This window comes from Gouania willdenowi, chromosome 3, assembly GCF_900634775.1.
Source record: "Gouania willdenowi chromosome 3, fGouWil2.1, whole genome shotgun sequence".
Classification (NCBI taxonomy): domain Eukaryota; kingdom Metazoa; phylum Chordata; class Actinopteri; order Blenniiformes; family Gobiesocidae; genus Gouania; species Gouania willdenowi.
In genome coordinates, this window is record NC_041046.1 from 36,885,957 (window position 1) to 36,905,086 (window position 19,130).

General features: G+C 37.4%; 2 protein-coding genes across 2 annotated transcripts; one reads left to right on the forward strand and one right to left on the reverse strand.

The window, feature by feature from the left end:
* The first annotated feature begins 625 nt into the window (after positions 1–625).
* Positions 626–13,418, forward strand: LOC114454471 (KH homology domain-containing protein 4-like). The gene is made up of 14 exons (XM_028434972.1): positions 626–777; positions 2,486–2,753; positions 4,451–4,570; positions 4,675–4,757; positions 4,853–4,905; positions 5,046–5,251; positions 6,153–6,361; positions 7,326–7,386; positions 7,633–7,690; positions 8,565–8,800; positions 9,042–9,131; positions 10,476–10,558; positions 10,642–10,757; positions 12,618–13,418. Exons 1-14 carry the CDS (start codon positions 749–751, stop codon positions 12,746–12,748), a joined length of 1,743 nt encoding a protein of 580 aa, XP_028290773.1. The 5' UTR covers positions 626–748; the 3' UTR covers positions 12,749–13,418.
* Positions 12,926–18,511, reverse strand: fsd2 (fibronectin type III and SPRY domain containing 2; the record flags this gene model as incomplete). Its single annotated transcript, XM_028474152.1, has 6 exons — positions 12,926–13,994; positions 14,505–14,681; positions 14,758–14,890; positions 15,980–16,113; positions 18,136–18,292; positions 18,370–18,511. Coding segments are annotated over 6 exons (993 nt in total), but the record flags the coding sequence as incomplete, so codon positions are not given.
* Between the last annotated feature and the right edge of the window lie 619 nt (positions 18,512–19,130).

Genomic DNA, 19,130 nt, shown 5'->3' on the forward strand with positions numbered 1-19,130 from the left:
GTATTATTGTTTAGGTAACTTTATACATAGATTATCTCCCACTTTGTGTTTATTGGTTTATTTAACAGGGACAGTGTACATGAATAGCAATATAGAAAAGATACCAGGTTTAGCTATTTCGTCTGCAGTCCCTGGACAGAATGTTCAATTGTCACCCCAAAAGAATATTACAGAATTTACGAATTACAGGAAATATACAGTGAAAATGCAACTACATGATAAATAACACTTCGTTTACATTTAAAATACAGTGTTTGATAAGAGACAATTATCAGATATTAAAACGCAAGTTCATAAACTAAAACGTTTTTAAACACATATTTCAAGTAACATTCTGACGTCAACTAATGTATTTTCTGTATGTACATATACACAAGAAAAAAAGAAACAATGGAAACTGTATTTTAACAATGCATTTTCAGTCAGTTAAAGGGTTTGGATTTATATATATAAATAATAATCAAATATGAACATGATTAAATGGTAACTGTGCGTTTAACACAAGACTTTCCGAAATGAAAACCAAACGAAGCGAACCAGTCTAAATTTGAACCAGAAAAACCTGGCAACCCGGCTGCTGCACAAACAACGACAAACAATATTACGTAACTTGGAAACCAACGCAGCTTCACGACAGGCCGTAAACCGGAGTCCCCGGCACGGCAGAGAAGCACTTCCATGGCTAACAGCGTCGAACTACACCACAAGCTGCTTTAACTTTACACTGCGGATCCTGTGGACTGCTGTTATGTCTTGGGGAATGACTGGACAGACACCGTAAGTTGGGTTTCATATTTAAATAACCATATTCAGTAATGTTTTTTAAATAAATGGAATCCTTGAACGAGCTAGCGTTTTGGCTAATGCTAGCTCCAGTGTTGTCTACTTAGTTAGCTTAAATGCTAATTGTACGTGTTCACCGGCCTGGCCTGCTGGTAAAGTTACGAGTTGTGTTCAATAAAAATGTAATGGTAACAGTTACATTATATTTTATCATCGTACATTCACGATTTATTCTCTTTCTCGCGTAGTCTCAATTTGGTAAATGTCGATCGCGTTTTTAGCTAAAGCCAAAATAGTCATTTTTCGTGGGCTTTATTTAGCATCTTATGGCGCCCTTTACGAAGTTTTTCTAACTAAAGCTAGCAGATCTTTAAAGTCCTTTAAGAAACCAAATTGGGTCTTTAAATAACAGATTTAGTATCCTGTACACAGTTAACGAATGTGCTCTTTTAAAATAAGGACTTTGTTGACCAAGCAACACTTTAAAACTGTTAGATTAGACGTATATCTCCCGAAATTGCTATTTTTCTTTGTGCTGCTGTGATCTTACTGGAAATGACCCGTACCACGTGTGAACACGTAAATATCCTTCCATCAAAGCATGTATAGCCCTGTAAACTGTTTGTTCTAAGAATGCTGACTAGAATGTAATTACAGATTATATAACTTTCAAATTCTACTCTCTTTTAATTACTCATCTACATTACAATATTAACATTTAACTTGTTAAACACGTTATTTGCTGCAATTATTTTAGCATAAATTATTGCCTTTAAACCACTGTGGTATTTTTAATTTTCCTTATGGGGATTAATACATTTATCTGAACATAATCTGCCAATTTCTTTTTGTCCTTTACCTAAAGAAACCCATTTACCAAGATCTAGGGTCATGGCCATCTGGCCGGTATCCAGTTACAATTTAATTTAATTAATCTGTATTGGATTACCCCTTTACCAGTCTTTTATTTTATTTATTTATTTATGTGTTTATTTGGAGAGGACCGTACACATTAATCAACACTCATTCAGTTCTTTGTGTGTGCCAGATTTATCCATGAGCTACTTTCCATTCGTAGTCCTTATACCTTTAAGAAAATGACAGTAAAAGATACAGACATGGACATAATAAATACATTACTTACAACCAACTGAAGCAGTTTCTTATTGAAAAAAGCTTCTATAGATGATTACATGACTGATTTGCTTTTAACCTTTTTTTTTTCATCACTTTTTTTTTAAAAAGCTGTCTTAAACAGTGATTTGAAGACTATTCCAATTTGTGCATTCGTTTACAGAAATTGTCTTCTATGTTGTGATCCATTTCCAGGTGCCTAAGCGGTCGTTGGGACCAAGCAGCCCCTCCTAATCAACGTGTAAATGTGCAGCAGAGAAATACGACTTCAGCCCACACTGTGTGCCAGATTTATCCATGAGCTACTTTCCATTCGTAGTCCTTATACCTTTAAGAAAATGACAGTAAAAGATACAGACATGGACATAATATATACATTATTTACAACCAACTGAAGCAGTTTCTTATTGAAAAAAGCTTCTATAGATGATTACATGACTGATTTGCTTTTAACCTTTTTTTTTCCCAGCACTTTTTTAAAAAGCTGTCTTAAACAGTGATTTGAAGACTATTCCAATTTGTGCATTCGTTTATAGAAATTGTCTTCTATGTTGTGATCCATTTCCAGGTGCCTAAGCAGTCGTTGGGACCAAGCAGCCCCTCCTAATCAACGTGTAAATGTGCAGCAGAGAAATACAACTTCAGCCCACCCTGTGTCTTTATCAGGAGTGGTCAACAGTGCTGCATCCCACAGTGTGGTAACCCAAGCACAAACCATGGGTGAAAAACCTGCAGCTCAGGGAGGAGTGGAGATGGCTGCTGCAATGGCTGCGAAAATAAACGCAATGCTAATGGCTAAAGGAAAGCTGCTGACTCCTCCACCTTTACTTGCTAAGGTATACCAATTTAAATAGGTGATGTGGTATTTTTTTAATTGTTATGCACATACATGCAAATCAGTCACTTTTCGGTGAAATTCACCATTTTGAACTCAAGATAGACCATTTATGTGATTCGTATAGATCCCATGAGTTTTTTCTAGGGGGGTGGGAGGGGGGGTGTTGTCATCATAGGCTGTTTCTCGCACGTTAGATCCATTCCACACATATCAATATGTGAGCGCGTAACCCTCAGCGCTCGTGCTCTGGACGGACCTGCTTGGGACAAGTCACAGGTGTGGACTTGACCGGTTTCAATTGACCGGGAATACACGCAGACGCTCATCAGGTATGTAGGGCCCTATGTCTGACACGTTAAGGAATCATTTAATCATTAAACCAAAATTTAATCCACTGAAAGTGACAAAATGTGAATGAAACGCCGTCATCATGAAGGGGCCGTTCTTTCACTCCTCCCACTCCAGAGCTAAACACATGTTGAATCGGCTACCCGCAACACCGACTAAACTGCCAAAAAAAACTATGCAACTCATCACGCACGCCTAAACACAGAGCCAAGCAGTTCCCGCTGAACTTTATTGTCTGTGAAGCTACAAACAGAGAAGGTGGGGCAGCTTCACCTGCTCAGAATGTTTAATATGATCAACATCTCATCAGGCTACAGAAGATCTGTGGGAACAAGTTGTGTGTTGTTGTGGACAATTCTGATTCCAGAGATTGTAGTTATGAAACATCGTACGTTCATGATAACGTGATAGCTAATTAATATTCTGACCCTTAGTGGTGAAATAACTGATGCATCTTGCGTCTACATTTATCTAATCATCTGGAAAAAAATCATTAGGATCATTTAAATTAGGTTATTTTGAATAAGTTGATCAAAATTAAGTAAACCTGCTCAAATTCAGTAAACCATTGATCCCTGAGTGGAAATTGGGTGATATCAATGCTGCTCTTATTCATACGTCTTTATGACGTATGATTATACATATTTAAAAATAAGCAGTAAGAATAATCCATGTCAGTACAATCTATAGCTATATTTCAATTGGAGTTTACACATGATTTTAAATTAGACTTTTATTTTGACATACATTTAATTATGTTTTTTTTTTTTTTTTTTTTTTTTTTTTTTAAAATTATTATTCACTTTGTTTACTCACAGGAGTTGAAAAACAATATTTTCTGGAAAAAATTGATAAAATATATCCCAAAAAATGTAAAAAAAAAAACAAAAAAAAAAAAACAGAATAACAAATTAGACTGTAGAAAAAACAAAATTTGAAAGAGGAAAAAAAGGAATTTGGAAAAAAAATTAAACTGATTTTATAGTGCCCTATGTAAGTCCTGTTAATGTTTACATTACAATGTACCCTTACAATGAAGCTGAGAACAAATCAAAAGCAGTGGAGAAAGAAAGAGTGGCTAGTAAAAAGCACATGGATCAACAAAGAATGCTTGAGACCCTTATCCAATAACGTTGTGATAGCAGCCGCAAACATAGTATTCTGAACGAGTGTTAAGAAAAATAATGGGACTTGCATTACAGACCTCGCTGTAACCATTAAAATAAATCTGTACTTGTTAATAAAAGCCTCATGTGATTTAAATAGAGACCATCAGTGTGCAATAAGTCATGAAGTGGTCATGTGTAGGCAGTTATCTAAATGTACTTTTGTTTTTGCACCTTTTAGTCACCTGCGAGTGTGCCTATGCTAACCCCCACAGAGGAGTTGGTGATCACAGAGGTCGACATTAATGATGTGCCACTGAATTCTCGGGACCTGCTTACTAAAGGCAAAACACAAGAGGAAGTAAGTGAAAGTAGTCCCCGCTCTTTAACTTTTTACACAATCGTCAATTACAGTAGTTGTAAAATGTAAATATATATATATATTTTTAATCTGTTAATCACCAGATTCGACAGTTTAGTGGAGCCGTAATCTCAACAAAAGGTCATTATATGAGTGAAGCTGAAAAGGGAAGAGGAGGAGTAGCAGGGTAAGGAGGGTATATATTAGAATAACTTACATTTTTGTGTTTACAAATTGAGATTTGTCTGTCGCATTTTTATATTTTCATTTTCTTACTTTCAGACAAAGAGCGTTGTATTTGCATGTCCAGGGTAAAAACCAAGACCAGGTCAATAGTAAGTAGCTACCATTTAAAAAGTTTGTGCCAATGTTTCATACTTTAGTACATTAATATTCTTTGAAGCAACTCTGCTCCTGGTTTTTTAGGTTTGAATCCATCTGATGACCGGTGTTTCTGATTTCTTCTTGACTGTAGAAGCTGTGCTTCGGATCAAAGAAATAATCTCCGAGGATTTAATTAGAGCTTCTGCAGCATCAGGAGGGCAAGAGGTGCCTATAATGCCACCACTCACGCTTTACCCTCAGCCTCCACGGCCCGTCATACCAACGTCTGTGCCACGCCTCCCCAACGCTAGCTCGACACCAAGCACGGGACACCGACCCGCTGCTCCTCATATAGGGGTACGCACACTAATAACATCTGTCTTTACTGCTTAGGCCTGTGAGAAGTTAAAGGGTAGCTTTAGTGCACGTGTCAATCTCAAGGCCCAGAGGCCAAATCCAGCCCTTCAGAGCCTCCGATTCGTCTCGCTGGAGAAAAAGTGAAAATGACAGTGAAAATATGAATCGTTGTGTAAACTGACAAATAATTCAATTGTAAATTGTTGGTGAACTGAAAAATTTCCAAAATTCTAAATTTTTGAATATAAAATTGGTTAAATAAATAAATCAAAGGACATTGAATCATCTGTCACGTATTGCTGATGCCTTCCATACTTCACGTGTGTAATTTATAACTGGAAGTGCAAACTTGACTCCTTATTATTGAAGTTATATTTTTTTTCTGCCTAAACCCTGCGGCCCATTTCTGATCCAATTGGTCCGTATTTGGCCCTTGACTTAAAATGAGTTTGACACCCCTGCTGTAGTGGAAATGCATATTAATGAATCATTGATAAACGAAATATGTTTGTACATTTAAAGTACTTTTTTACACCTTAAAATGCAATCCAGCTTGTTAACTTTTGGTCGATGGGTCTTTTTCTATCGACCTGGCTGCTCTACAAGGACAGTTAGCCAACTTAACCTCTCGTATTATATATGATCTTTTGATAAAGTTTGCAATTAAAGTTCACTACAGGTGCCTTTATCATACGGAGGTGTAAAGAAAGTGAGGCAAACATAGACCATATTGCCTTCACTGATACCCACCTCCAAAAGTATTAAGCAGAAAGAACATCTGTGGTCTACAGTGAAATGCTGCGGATTACTGCGTCTGCTGACAAAATTGTTTGACGCGGATTTTTAATTTACAATAACCATGTCGAATTTACTAATTTATACGGTTTTTGTTTGATCTCAGAGTTTTGTACACACAAAGATTTTCGTGGGGTTGGACCAGGCATCGTCTTCATTCAACGTGAACGAGAAAGTGGAAGGACCTGGAGGTGCATACTTGAGTCACATCCAGACAGAGACAGGGGCTCGAGTCTTCCTCCGAGGAAAAGGCTCTGGCTACATAGAGCAGGCGTCTAAACGAGAGTCTTTTGAGCCTCTTTATGTCTACATTAGGTGAGTTGACTGAAGACTAAATGAAATATCAGACGGTGGGTGTCAGAATACAATGTGTATAATATTAACTTTTAAGTGTATTTTATGTAGGGATGGGTTAGTTGTGAATCGGTATCGGTACTTAATGGTACCAGTTTCGGTTCAAAAGATCTCAAAATGTTCCAACTTACCATATTTATTTCTCATTTTGATAATCATGGTAACAAACAACTTCAACAAATACATTAAACCAACATATACATAACTGTATTGTAGCAACATTTCTTCATCATAAAAAACCTACCGGTTCCTATAATGTGCAAATTAGAAAGCAGTTCTGTGTGACAGAGCTCTATATTGTGAGTATTTTTCTTGCATTTGTGCACAAGTCAAAACCTGTGTGAATGGTAAAATTGAACTAATTTATAACTAAAAGAGAACCGAGTTGTCGTTTGGCGCTAGTGCCAGAGCTTAGTTGTGTAGGGGAACAAGGGTTTTAAAAATTGATAATATTAATTATTAATATCAACGTGTTCGTGTGTCATCTAGAAATTGGTGTTTAAGTGTTTTAGATCACTTTTATGGGTTATTAATTGATACATTTCCTTTCTGGTGGGTTCTTATCGCTAATTAAGTTAATGTTAATAAAAACAGCAGGTATAATTTGTGCATTTATTATACAGGTGAATATTAATAACATACAAGCATGATGATAGTAATATACTTTAACACCAATTTCTAGATGGCACCCTGGCGCACGAACAAGTTGATATTAATAACAACAATAATATAACTTTTTAAAACCCTCGTTCCCCTACAGTTGGTAACAATAAAAAGGTACTGAATTCAGTACTCATCACTAATATTATATGGGTTTTACAATGTAGAGTTTTAATAAAATAAAAAGGAGTGGTTAGATATTTGACACAATGCTTTTCACATCATAATCGTCATAATCTGACTGAGCTTCTTCTTTGTTTTGTAGCCACCCGAACGCTATCGGATTAGAGTCTGCAAAGAAACTCACTGAGAGTTTGCTGGAAACCGTAAGTCTATTATCATGTTGTTGATGAGTTTACAAGGAGGTAAAAGAAGGTGAAACTATTAAGATGTATAGTCTTCACTGATACCCACCTCCAAGAGTAAATGAGGTAGTATGAACCACTTGAACTCCAGATAAAGATTATAAGTGCTCTGCTCCTACCCACAATGCCACTGCGTGAAAAATCGACAGCTTTTCTGCTCTTTAATTTTGTTAATTACACGCCTGATTTTTCTCTCCCAATCTCCAGGTTAAAGCCGAGTATGAAAGGACGATGTCGACTTACACTCCCACGAGCTCCACACAGCGTAAGTATTCATGTCCATTGTTACAGTATATAAGGTATTTTGAATTGGGTGAGTGACTGTGAGGTACTGGCAAGTTGCTTTTGTCTTGTGGTCGTCAATAGGAATGTCCTGATCACATGAACTAGTTCTTAATAACGCAATTTAATAGCCTTGTTAAAAATATCGTGCCCAACCATTGGTGCTACGTAGAATATGTTTTATTTTTATATATATATAGTGCTAGATTAACTGGAAGTAATTTACCTTTAGTTAAATTTATTAGCGTTTACTTTGGCCTTCTATTTAACTAAATGCCATAACATAACTTCAGCAGTTGTTTCATTGGGACTGCCATAATTTTTCAGGAATATTTCAAAGTAACTACTGTTATGACCAGTGTTGATGTTATGATGACTAAAACCTCTCTTTCTTTTATTTCATTTTGTAGATTAAACAAAAAAACAAGAACATACATTTGGTCATCCATTTGGAAAAACAAGTGAAAAAAAATTACTTATCTTCTGGTTCAATGCAAAAGTAATTCTCTCCATAGTAGTAGCCACAATATTTTATTACTTAAACCTCTCAAGTAAATACCCATGTTTTAACTTTTTTATTCATAATTCATCTTTACATGGTCCTGCATCTCTTCTGTTTTCTGTATCGTTTCCAGTAAACGGAAACTCCTGTCAATTCTGATGCAACCTTCACTTATCGGTTCAATGTTTTATTTTATAAAAGAAAAGGATCAGATCAGGACATTCCTGGTGATTTTTTTTTTTTTTTGTTTACTGAGCAGTAAGTTAAAATATTCAGCCACAGATGTCAAAAATCACCCTATAATCAATTCTTGTGATATGTGCTATTAACTCCATATTCTATACTTTTATTTCAGCATACGCAGCACATGGATATCCCCCTAATAGCAATTACTCCAGCCAGGGGTCCTGGTATAACTACCCAGCAAAGGGGTATGCTGGTGGCTATTCAGCGTACCCAGGAGCCGGTGGTTATTGGAGTAATACTAATGGTCCCCCAAGTCATTCTGACCTGTCGACAAACCCTCCGTCTTCTCAGGCAATGGTTCAGTATCCAGTGTGTCCTAGAAAACCACACCCATATGTTGTACAGGTAACTGATACACATTCACATGCATTTTCAGGGTTTTTTTTTTCTTTTTAGAATTGACTGAAGTTGAATGCTTGTTGGAAGCATCGATTCTGATTCTGATCGTTAGCTTTTAGTTTACGTTTAAGTCACAATGTGGCAGATAGAGTTTGTGACCGTTACAATGTTTATAGTTCAACGTTCACCACCACTTTACACTTTACAAGTTCCTCCCAAGTCAAATGTGTTCTTTGTGTCTATTAAGAATCCAGACTGCAAAGAGACGGTGGAGCCGGAAAAATCTTCAAAGCAGCCCCCTGACTCAGGGAGTCCGTTGGGGATTACAGATCAACAGGTCAGCTGAGCAGTGCATTTAATCAATCTAGCAAATGGGCTAATATCTTAAATGATTCAAGTATTGAATATGTTGGCTGAAGTAAGATTCTGTTAAATGGTTAAACTCTTCACGTTCACATCAAAAGCAGCAGGTGTACATTCACAATATATGGTGGATGCGCTTCTAGGGAGCGTAGGAGGTCCCGCTGCGCGTCCTGTGCCTCCTGTGTGGCGCGTTTTAAAGCTTTTCACGCGGTGGACGCTTTTGCCGTGTGTCCGGCGCCTCCAAAGCAGCCGACGCTGGATTTCGAATTGTTGAACTTTTGGGGCATATCGTGGCGCGTCGACCAATCAGGAGTGTTCCCCAACTGTGACGTATTCAGGAAAAAAAAACACAACCGGAGGCAGACGGACAGGCGCTCTTCTGCTGGAATAGAGCGTCTGTAGTTGGTGTCCTGGTAGGAGATGCGAGCGCCGATGCCGGTCAGCAGTTTGTCAAACTGGGCACGGGAGAGACGGAAGTAGTGCTGAAAGAGACTCTCGTCCGAGCGCAGCTCCGGTGAATCCAGAAACGGCAACATCCAAGCCGTGGTAAAGCCAAGCCACTCTCTCGATAACGTAGAGCAGATGAACAGGAGTCGGTGGTGGCTTCTTCATCAAGGAACTCCAAACTTTATTCTCAATTCAACCACACTTCTCTATAGCCCTCTGACATCACAGTGCACACACTGAGTTACACAGCCTTCTCAACACAATGTTCCCCACCACAATGTTCCCGACCACTTCACAGTCACTGGGTGAATTATGAACGTAACTGATCGCCACAATATCATCCATTGTATGAACACCACCGGCAACAGAGAAGCCCCTCCCCTCGACGCACGTCCCGAGCAACTTCAACAATAGTGACAATAGTCTTACGGATAAAATACATTTCTTTGTTGTGATAAAAGTAAGGCTGCCACTCACAACAGTTTACTGTGAATTTGCGTAACTGTAATCTGTGTAGCTGTCGCCATCTATATGTAAAGTTCCTAAATTTCACCTCTCTACGAACTTTCACTTTTATGTTAATTATTTGGAATGCAAAACACAGATTTTCTGTCATTAAAATATTGTATCTAATGATAAGAAACAAAACAAAAAAAAAAACCCTGTTATAAACTCCAAATGAGCAGTATGTGTTGGTTTTGAATAAGAAGTAGATATGAGGAAAATAAGAAGCAAAACAAAGACACGGCACACTCTATTCTAAACTCTTTGTTTCAGTAACCATCATATTTAGATTAGAATTGATAGAGAATTGGAATATTTTACTGCTACAAAGTCAATAAATTTTAAAATATAAATGGTTTTTGTTCAGCCCAGTGGTAACTCTCGGGTGGGTTCTCCTCCTCACGAGTCCCCGCCTCGTTCATCCTGTGCTGAAGAGGATAAAACAGAAAGGTCAGAGAACAAACCTTTTGATCCATGACATGTTAAACTCTTAGTTTTTCTGTTTCTGTGACGTGTCGTCTTTTCCTTTGCAGGTTTTTGATGCCTCCCCCGCCCCCCTTTGCGGCCCCTACCGTTGTTGCACGTAAACGACCGAGAGAACCAGCGACAGTCGACTCACCCAGTCCACCCAGCGGGATTGGATCACTGGGTATGTTTTTCTCAGTATGTGAATAATCTGAGATCCTAAACTCACAGGCATGTCTGTGGATTACTCTGTTTGCGTCCGAATAGTCCCTCCTATCTCCTTTCCTATCCACTTTTCCTTAACTCCGTGGATGACGTCACAGGATTAAGGAAAGGAGTTAAGAGACTTCCTAAAGGAGTTAGGAAAATGCGATCACATTTGTTTTGACAAATCAGACAGCGATGAAGGTTAGTGACTCTACAATGATGAAAAAACTACAAATAGAAAATTGACTAAAAGCGCATTTATAACACTTTCCCTTGTGCCTCTAACCACTCAGATATCACAAGGTTTTAATGTAAATCAAAGAAAGAGGATACGAGGAACAAAAGTAAAACTAAAAGAACGTCACATTGAGAATGGTTGCTCATAGGGGTGCGTATTGCCTGGCATCTGGCAATACAATCCGTATCCCGATACATAGGTCACGATAAGATACGATATATCCTGATATTAAAGTATAAGGCAATTATTGCAATTTTTTTATACATATGACTTAAGAAACAACTTATCTGTAATTTTTGTACACCTTCATGAGAACATTATGTATGAAATGTATTTTATTGGTATATTTTACACTCAAAACATTGGCTTTAACATGCCATGTGCCAACAACTTAAAATAAAAAAAAAACATACAATCTGCCTGTGGCTTTTAAACCAACTTTGACTTTAGTGAAACATGGCTTTAGTGTAAACTAACTGAGGTATATGCCTAGAACAACAAATAAATGCAGAAAGTTAGTACTTTCTTTTTAGATTTTATTGAAAAAACACAAGCTGGTCAACATGCCCAGGTTTCAGAGCACTTCTTTGTGCAGTTACAATGTCTTCTGTGGTGGAAAATACTTTCCTGGTTAAATAAAAGTTACAAAAAAAGTTCATTTTCAATTTTATTTTTTTATTAAAAAAATTGATATGGATGCATTTCGAATTATATATATATATATATATATATATATATATATATTGCCGAATCGATTTTTTTCAACACCCCTAGTTGCTCACACTCGCCTTCCACTAAGAAATCAACATTAATCCAAAAATAAGTATGATTTTATGAAGTTGTTACATTTCTGCAAGATATAGACCTAAATTGCGATGTAGGAATACTCATGCACAACTACACAAAACATTCCTGGGTGAATGAAATATGTTGAATGAAACATAATGTGGCTAAAAATGTCCGTTTTTCTTGAATGACAGTGTTCTGTGTTGTCAATCATAATATTGCTGTATATCATAAGATATGGGTTTTAGATCATTTAAAGTTGTTCAAGGCATATTATTGCATTATCTGGTCTCCTTTGTAAAGGATGCGTCAGTGTTTCCTAGGCTGAAGGAGGTTAAACAGGAAGCACTGAGCCTCCTTTCCTTAGCATTTAGAAAATTTGAACGCTTCTTATCATGGCTGCCACTTAACACATCCGGGGGCGAAGAAAAAGTGGATAGGAAACAAGATAGGAGGTACTATTAAGACGCACCCCCTGTTTGCATGAATTGGCCCCGCCCCCATGGAGTAATGGGGGAGGAGTGGAGACCTGTGTCAGTGCCTCCACCAGTGGAACTCGCTAACATGTCTCTCTTGTATATGTTTCTTGTCTTTCTCTTACTTTCTCTCTCAACATGTGTCCCCGGATGCTGATGTGCTGCCGTTCTGCCGTTCCATTTGATATCTTCCCTCCTCTGGCTGTGGATCAAATCATCTCAAAAACCGTTGGCTAACATTGGGCTCCTCAATGGCTTTCCCTATTGTTTTGTTCTCTCTCTCTTTCCCTTTCCCCATCTCCCACCTTCCTTTTTTTCTATTCTTGTGCATTTACAGGTGTTGAAGACGAGGTGTGTGAGAAGAAGCCCAAAGCTGAGAAAGACTCATCAGGGCTCGTTCCCTACGGAGGAGATTCTTCTGATGAAGAGGAGGAGAGGACACGCAGCAGTAAGACTGAATACTTGTAACCTCTGCCTCAACCCATCACCCCAAAGTCCAGGATGCTCAGTCTTAAAAGTGGTTTTTATTCAGACTTCAAACAGGTTTCTCTGAATTACCTCCATTATAAAGGAAAAGTCCACTTTAGTATCTGCACACACTGGTGCTGGACCATAGTAGTGTTTTTACTCCCAAGAATCAGCAGATTATTGTTCCATATCAGCATTTTATTTATTGACATCAACTTTAATGTAATACAGGAAGCAGTTTGATCTCTGCCACTGGTTAGTTTCCATACAGCTGGTCATCAACAGCCTAAACATTAGTGACTATTAGTGTATTTAGAGAGCACTTAAGGTTTTGGTTTAATTTTCTTGTCCTTTCTGTGAGTTTTTAATTTTCTACTATTTGGTTTCAGAAGATTCATGTCTCAGTAAGTTTTAACACCAGGTGTGTGAACGCTCTGGTTTCTGACACAGTGTTAACTTAAATGTTTGCGATCATGTGTCTAAAAATGTCAAAATTTAGCAACAAAGTTCAAAGCCTTTTCCCCCATGGGTTTTTATTTTTATTGTTTTGTCACAGTTCTTTAGGTAGCATCAGATCAAACTAAACATTTGGAAGTGGTTACACGTCAGCAACCAGCCTTTACACAGTGTGCAAGTATTCAGGGTGGACATTTTTCTTCTTAAAAAATGTCATTACATTTGTAAAATAAATTAAAACAAATTTAGCTTTTTCTTTATTTTTTTGAAATGCTTTCTTTTGTTGTTATTGAGAAACAAAATCATTTGTTTTTGAGTTTTAACACCTGGTCTACTGCAGTTCTGGATGGTTTAAAGGCTTTTCTTATCTTGGAAAATGGTGTATGCCTGTTCCTATGGAATAATAAATAAAAAAAAAAAAACAAGTGGAAAATTGTGTTTGTCTCATCAAAAGATCTCTTTTATATTTGTATTGTTTCATAACCATTAAGATCAGTAGAGTTATACTCGTTACCCATTGATGTTCTGTCATACCTGGCTTCAGATGAACGTGTAGCCTGGAGCTTCTATGCCATTGTGCACAGTTAAAGCCCCCGGGTTATCCAAGCTGAAGCAGGGGTGAACATAATTCCTGAAGTTACAGTAAAAAGTGTGAAGGTGTTGTTCCAGGTTCACGTTATAAAAAGACAGAGTCCCCTTCTCGTAGTCTAGTGCGACTCCGATCCGCACCGGATTCACAGTGATCCTCAAGTCGGGACTCCAACCATTGTGCAGGAACTCGTATTTGTGCCTACAAAAGAAGTTTGGGAAGTAGAATCTGTACTTACTACTTAAAAAGGTCAAGTTTTGCGATTAAAAATGAGAAATGGGCAGGATAACTGTTGGGTGTAGATGAAAAAGTAATACAAGTATGTTTGGTTCATGCATTTTTAACTTCAAACCACACAAGTCAACACTTGACGATAAGGATCTAAATAGAAAATGTTTATTTTTTTACAATATGAAACTAACTGCAGAACAAAATACATGGAAGTGACTTGGATTGTGGCAATATTTGAGCAGAAATAAAAGTAATTACTGGTACCATGTGGAGCATAATGAATTTAATTTAATTGATACAATGATGCTACTATACAACAAAGAAATACTAGTTCAAGGACAATTTGTGCATTTAGTAGAAAAAAAACGACACATTCCACCTTTCAATAGCCATGAAAACCACAAATCTTTATCAAGTCAGCATTAATGTTTAAGTGTAAAGAGAATTAGAAGAGAGTTGTATTACACACTGCTTCCTCACCTGGATGGACTGAGGATGTGCCTCATACACCAGGATGTATTTGTGGCTCCAAGATATGAGTTTCTCTCCGTGTCCTCATACGCGACCCCAATGCGATACTCTGTCACATCCTCCACCTCAACTTCCCAGTAAAGTTGCCCACGCACTGGGATCAGATCGCCCAAGATGGCGACACATCTGTCAACACAAACATTTACTCAACACTAGCACACATGCAGTCACCAGCTATGAGCTGACAATATCTATATCTCACCTTGTGAAAGTGTCTGGGTCCAGGGCCATGGCGCTTATTGGCAGCTCCTCATCCCCATAGAATATGGTGAAACCATCTTCAGAGATGGAGAGGCATGGATGGGCTGTCTCCTCCAGCAGGTAGAAGAATGTACCTACATTGAGAAATAAAAAATACATTAACATACTGTATATATAAAGTATATGAAGATACAGATTGTTAATCAAATTTTTATTATAAAAAAGGTATGAAAAATTGTAATTGATTTTTGTTTTTCATTTGATATCAACATTTATAACTGACTGCATATTGTTAATTGCACTTTTCGAAAGAATAATTATGAAAGATCATACGAAACTTTTCCTTTGTGTTTATTTGATTCCTATTTAAAAGAAACTTTGATAAGAATGATTGAATAATGTTAATATGCGCTCCAAAAATTGTGTGTTAACAGCTATTTTTGAAAAACTAAATTTATTTCGTTGAATTAAAAAAAAAAAGTTCTGATTAACTACGGCGGAACGTACCACGTTCCCAAGAATCCAGTGAAATGACTTGATTCCACCGAGTACAACAAATGAAGCTGTGCGACGAAAAGTCATAATCTATGTTGAATTGCCTTTGAAACAATATATCACACGACTATGTTCCGATAAATTTAGAATTTACCGGAAAAATGGTCTCCGAGAGACTCTTGACATCTGCTCACAAAATGTCAAATTACAGCCTGATTCAACGAGCATTAACGGAGACGTAGTCATTTGAAAATGGGCCCCCTAGCGCCCCCATGACACATTTATATATATATTGGTATGTGCCAATGAATTGGTACCACCAACCGTTGTAATATTTGACTGGCAAATAAATGAGAAACCAACCTTTGTATTTTTCTTCTTATGGGGCCCCAAATTGAAAGTCGGGCTCCGAGCGTCGATGCGTACACATCCATAGATTATACCTACCAAATTTCAGCCCGATCCGTTAACAAATAACAGAGAAGTAGTGATTTCAACTAGCGTACACGACAACAAGAACAATAAGAACAAAGTGAGTGGCATTTTGAGTCCAGTAGCCCAGCCTAAAAAAGGTGGGTCATGATTCAATGACCAGTTAAAAAAAACCCTTGATTTCAATGCCATAGAAGTAATGGTTGTTTGTTCCATTGTCAAAACACAAATTAGACACTATTGGCTCACAGAAAAAAAAAAAAAAAAAAAATAGAACACTTGTTTATGTTTCTAACCTGTTGTGGAGACAGTGATAACTTCACTCCTTTCACTGGGGCCTCCGACGTTGACGGCTCTAACACAGACGAGGTAGTGACGTCCTGTCTGTAGCTGGATCACACACTGACAGGAAGGCACAGCCACTACTGACCTGCACGAATAAACAATTAAACAGGTGAAGATTCCAATTCCGTCACAGAAACAGGTTTAGCAGTTTCCAAATTCCAGCTTTGGAAAGTGAAGTTTGCATGTTCTCTCACATGTAGGGTTAATTCACTGTTTTTCAATCATGGGGTTGGGACCCCATGTGGGGTCACCTGGATTTTAAATGGGGTCTCATGAAATGTCTAAATTAATTACAAATGTTTTAAAAATTACTGATTTTTAAATAATTATTATATATTTTTTTTTTTTTTTAATGTTTATTTGATTATTACTTTTGATACTGCCACATGTTCATGTTGGGAGACCAATTTTGCATATTGTAATGTGTTTTTTGATCAGCAGGTCCGCTGGATGCCAGATTTGGACCCCAGGCCCATTTTTGCGGTATTACAAATAATCTAATATCTTAGAAACTAGATAAATGATCTCTTAGTATAACCAGATCATAATTCTAGAAGCACTCATAAAGTAAGAACAGTGAACATACTGTAATTCAGCTGCTCTTCAACACTGGCTGTTTAAAAATATGCAGTGTGCACAATTAATGTTAGTCAGTGGCTATCCGCATGTAGACGTATCAATATGCTGACATTCTATCCGTACGTAGCGCCCCTCATTGGCCAGTTTAGATAATGTGATAGGTCACGTGACTAAGACGCTACGTACATGTACTTCTGTTTGCTATTATTACGTAGATTCTTAAAATATGTTACGGATGTGCTACGTATTTATGAATTGTAACCATACGTAACGCCCCTCATTGGCCAGTACTTCTGTTTGCAATTAATATGTAGATTCCTAAACTACGTTACGGACTAACTAACCCTAATCCTGAACTATGTTGCGGACTAACTAACCCTAACCCTAAACTATATTACAGACTAACTAACCCTAACCTTAAACTACGTTACGAACTAACTAACCCTAAACTACGTTACGGACTAACTAACCCTAACCCTAAACTATGTTACGGACTAACTAACCCTAACCTTAAACTATATTACAGACTAACTAACCCTAACCTTAAACTACGTTACGAACTAACTAACCCTAAACTACGTTACGGACTAACTAACCCTAACCCTAAACTATGTTACGGACTAACTAACCCTAACCTTAAACTATATTACAGACTAATTAACCCTAACCTTAAACTACGTTATGAACTAACTAACCCTAAACTACGTTACGGACTAACTAATCCTAACCCTAAACTATGTTACGGACTAACTAACCCTAACCCTAAACTATGTTACGGACTAACTAACCCTAAACTATGTTACGGACTAACTAACCCTAACCCTAAACTATGTTACGGACTAACTAACCCTAAACTACGTTATGGACTAACTAACCCTAACCCTAAACTATGTTACGGACTAACTAACCCTAAACTACGTTATGGACTAACTAATCCTAACCCTAAACTATGTTTCGGACTAACTAACCCTAACCCTAAACTATGTTACGGACTAACTAACCCTAAACTACGTTACGGACTAACTAACCCTAACCCTGAACTACGTTACAAACTAACTAACACTAAACCTAACTCTAACCCTAAACTACGTTACAAACTAACACTAACCCTAAAGTACGTTACGTACTAACTAACCCTAACCCTAAACTATGTTACGGGCTAACTAACTCTAACCCTAAACTACGTTACGAACTAACTAACACTAAACCTAACACTAACCCTAAACCACGTTACGGACTAACTAACCCTAACCTTCTGAAGTGGACTTGAATTTCTTGCCACCGTGAATTTGTACGTATATCGCTTGTTCAGCCATTTTTTGTCCGTACAGAATGGTCACATGACTTCCAGTAAAGTCATCGGCCACGTATGAATAGCACCGGGGGTTGTCTGTATGTCTACGTACGTCGAGCCACTTTAATGTTATCTATGAAAGTAGTGCAACATAATGATCAAAAACACAAATGTATGTTGCAACATTTGGAAAGGTTTGACTAAACTAAAAAAATAACCATGAGTGTCTCGTACTCTGTGATGCTGCTGCTTCCTGTGACATCACTTCTTAACTCTCTGATCTCCACAGTATAAGAGTCCACAGGGTTGGTGTTTCCAGAGTCCCATCGGATCAGAGCCGCTTCTGGACAGCTGGCACAGCTTCGCTGCTTGATCACAGGCCGTGACGGCACTAGAGAGACGTTTATTGCTTTTGTGGACTTTGAGTTAGTTCATCATGGTGCACGTCATCCACCTGTGTGTTCTCACCTGTCACGTACAAGGCCTTTTCACTGGCAGGGCTGATTGCTGTGGTGTTGGTGGCTGTGACCCAGAACTCATACTGAGCATTGGGAAGAAGGTCTGTCACAGTGCAATGGGTCTCCTTCACCTTCACTTTACTCTCTGGAAACGTAACGTTTCAGTTACAATTACGTTTTAAATGACCCATGTTAAAATACAATTCAATTACGATTACAGTGACCTTTTTTTTTTCCCAATTACAATTAAATTACAATATTTTTTTATCCTCAGAAAGTCAATTACAATTACATTCTCAATTATTAAAGTTTGATCACAATTAATGACAATAACTGAGCCTGAAAAAAATAACCTAATAAAAGTTAACCTTCCTCTTATGTTAGCTTTCTGTTGGCATCTTTTATAATAATGGGTCCTAAATCAGCTGTAAAATACATGAAAACAAATATGTATCATCTCATTTCTTTCCTATCTATTGACTACCTTGTTAGACTTCCCAATCAATGAAAATATAGGTTTTAATATTTTTGGTGTGGGCATCTGAGCCTTTTTTCTGCCAGATTAAATTTTTTTTTAAATGGTAAAATGTAGGAAATCTTGATATGAAGCATATTTTATTAATTGTTAACCACATATGTAGAACTGTACATAGAACTGTAACATGATTCCCCAGTTTTGTGTTAAATTATAATTGACAATTTTTGTAGAATTCTCATGGCAATTATCTGTACTCAATCACAATTTCATTACAGATTTTTACAATTATAATG

What these genes read in the sequence shown, in the direction of transcription:
- LOC114454471 (XM_028434972.1), top strand. Translation starts at nt 749, where the DNA reads ATGTCTTGGGGAATGACTGGACAGACACC. An exon ending in GGAAGAGGAGGAGTAGCAGG is followed by an intron (nt 4,758 to 4,852) that starts GTAAGGAGGGTA and finishes TCTTACTTTCAG; the next exon opens with ACAAAGAGCGTTGTATTTGC. An exon ending in CACACCCATATGTTGTACAG is followed by an intron (nt 8,801 to 9,041) that starts GTAACTGATACA and finishes GTGTCTATTAAG; the next exon opens with AATCCAGACTGCAAAGAGAC.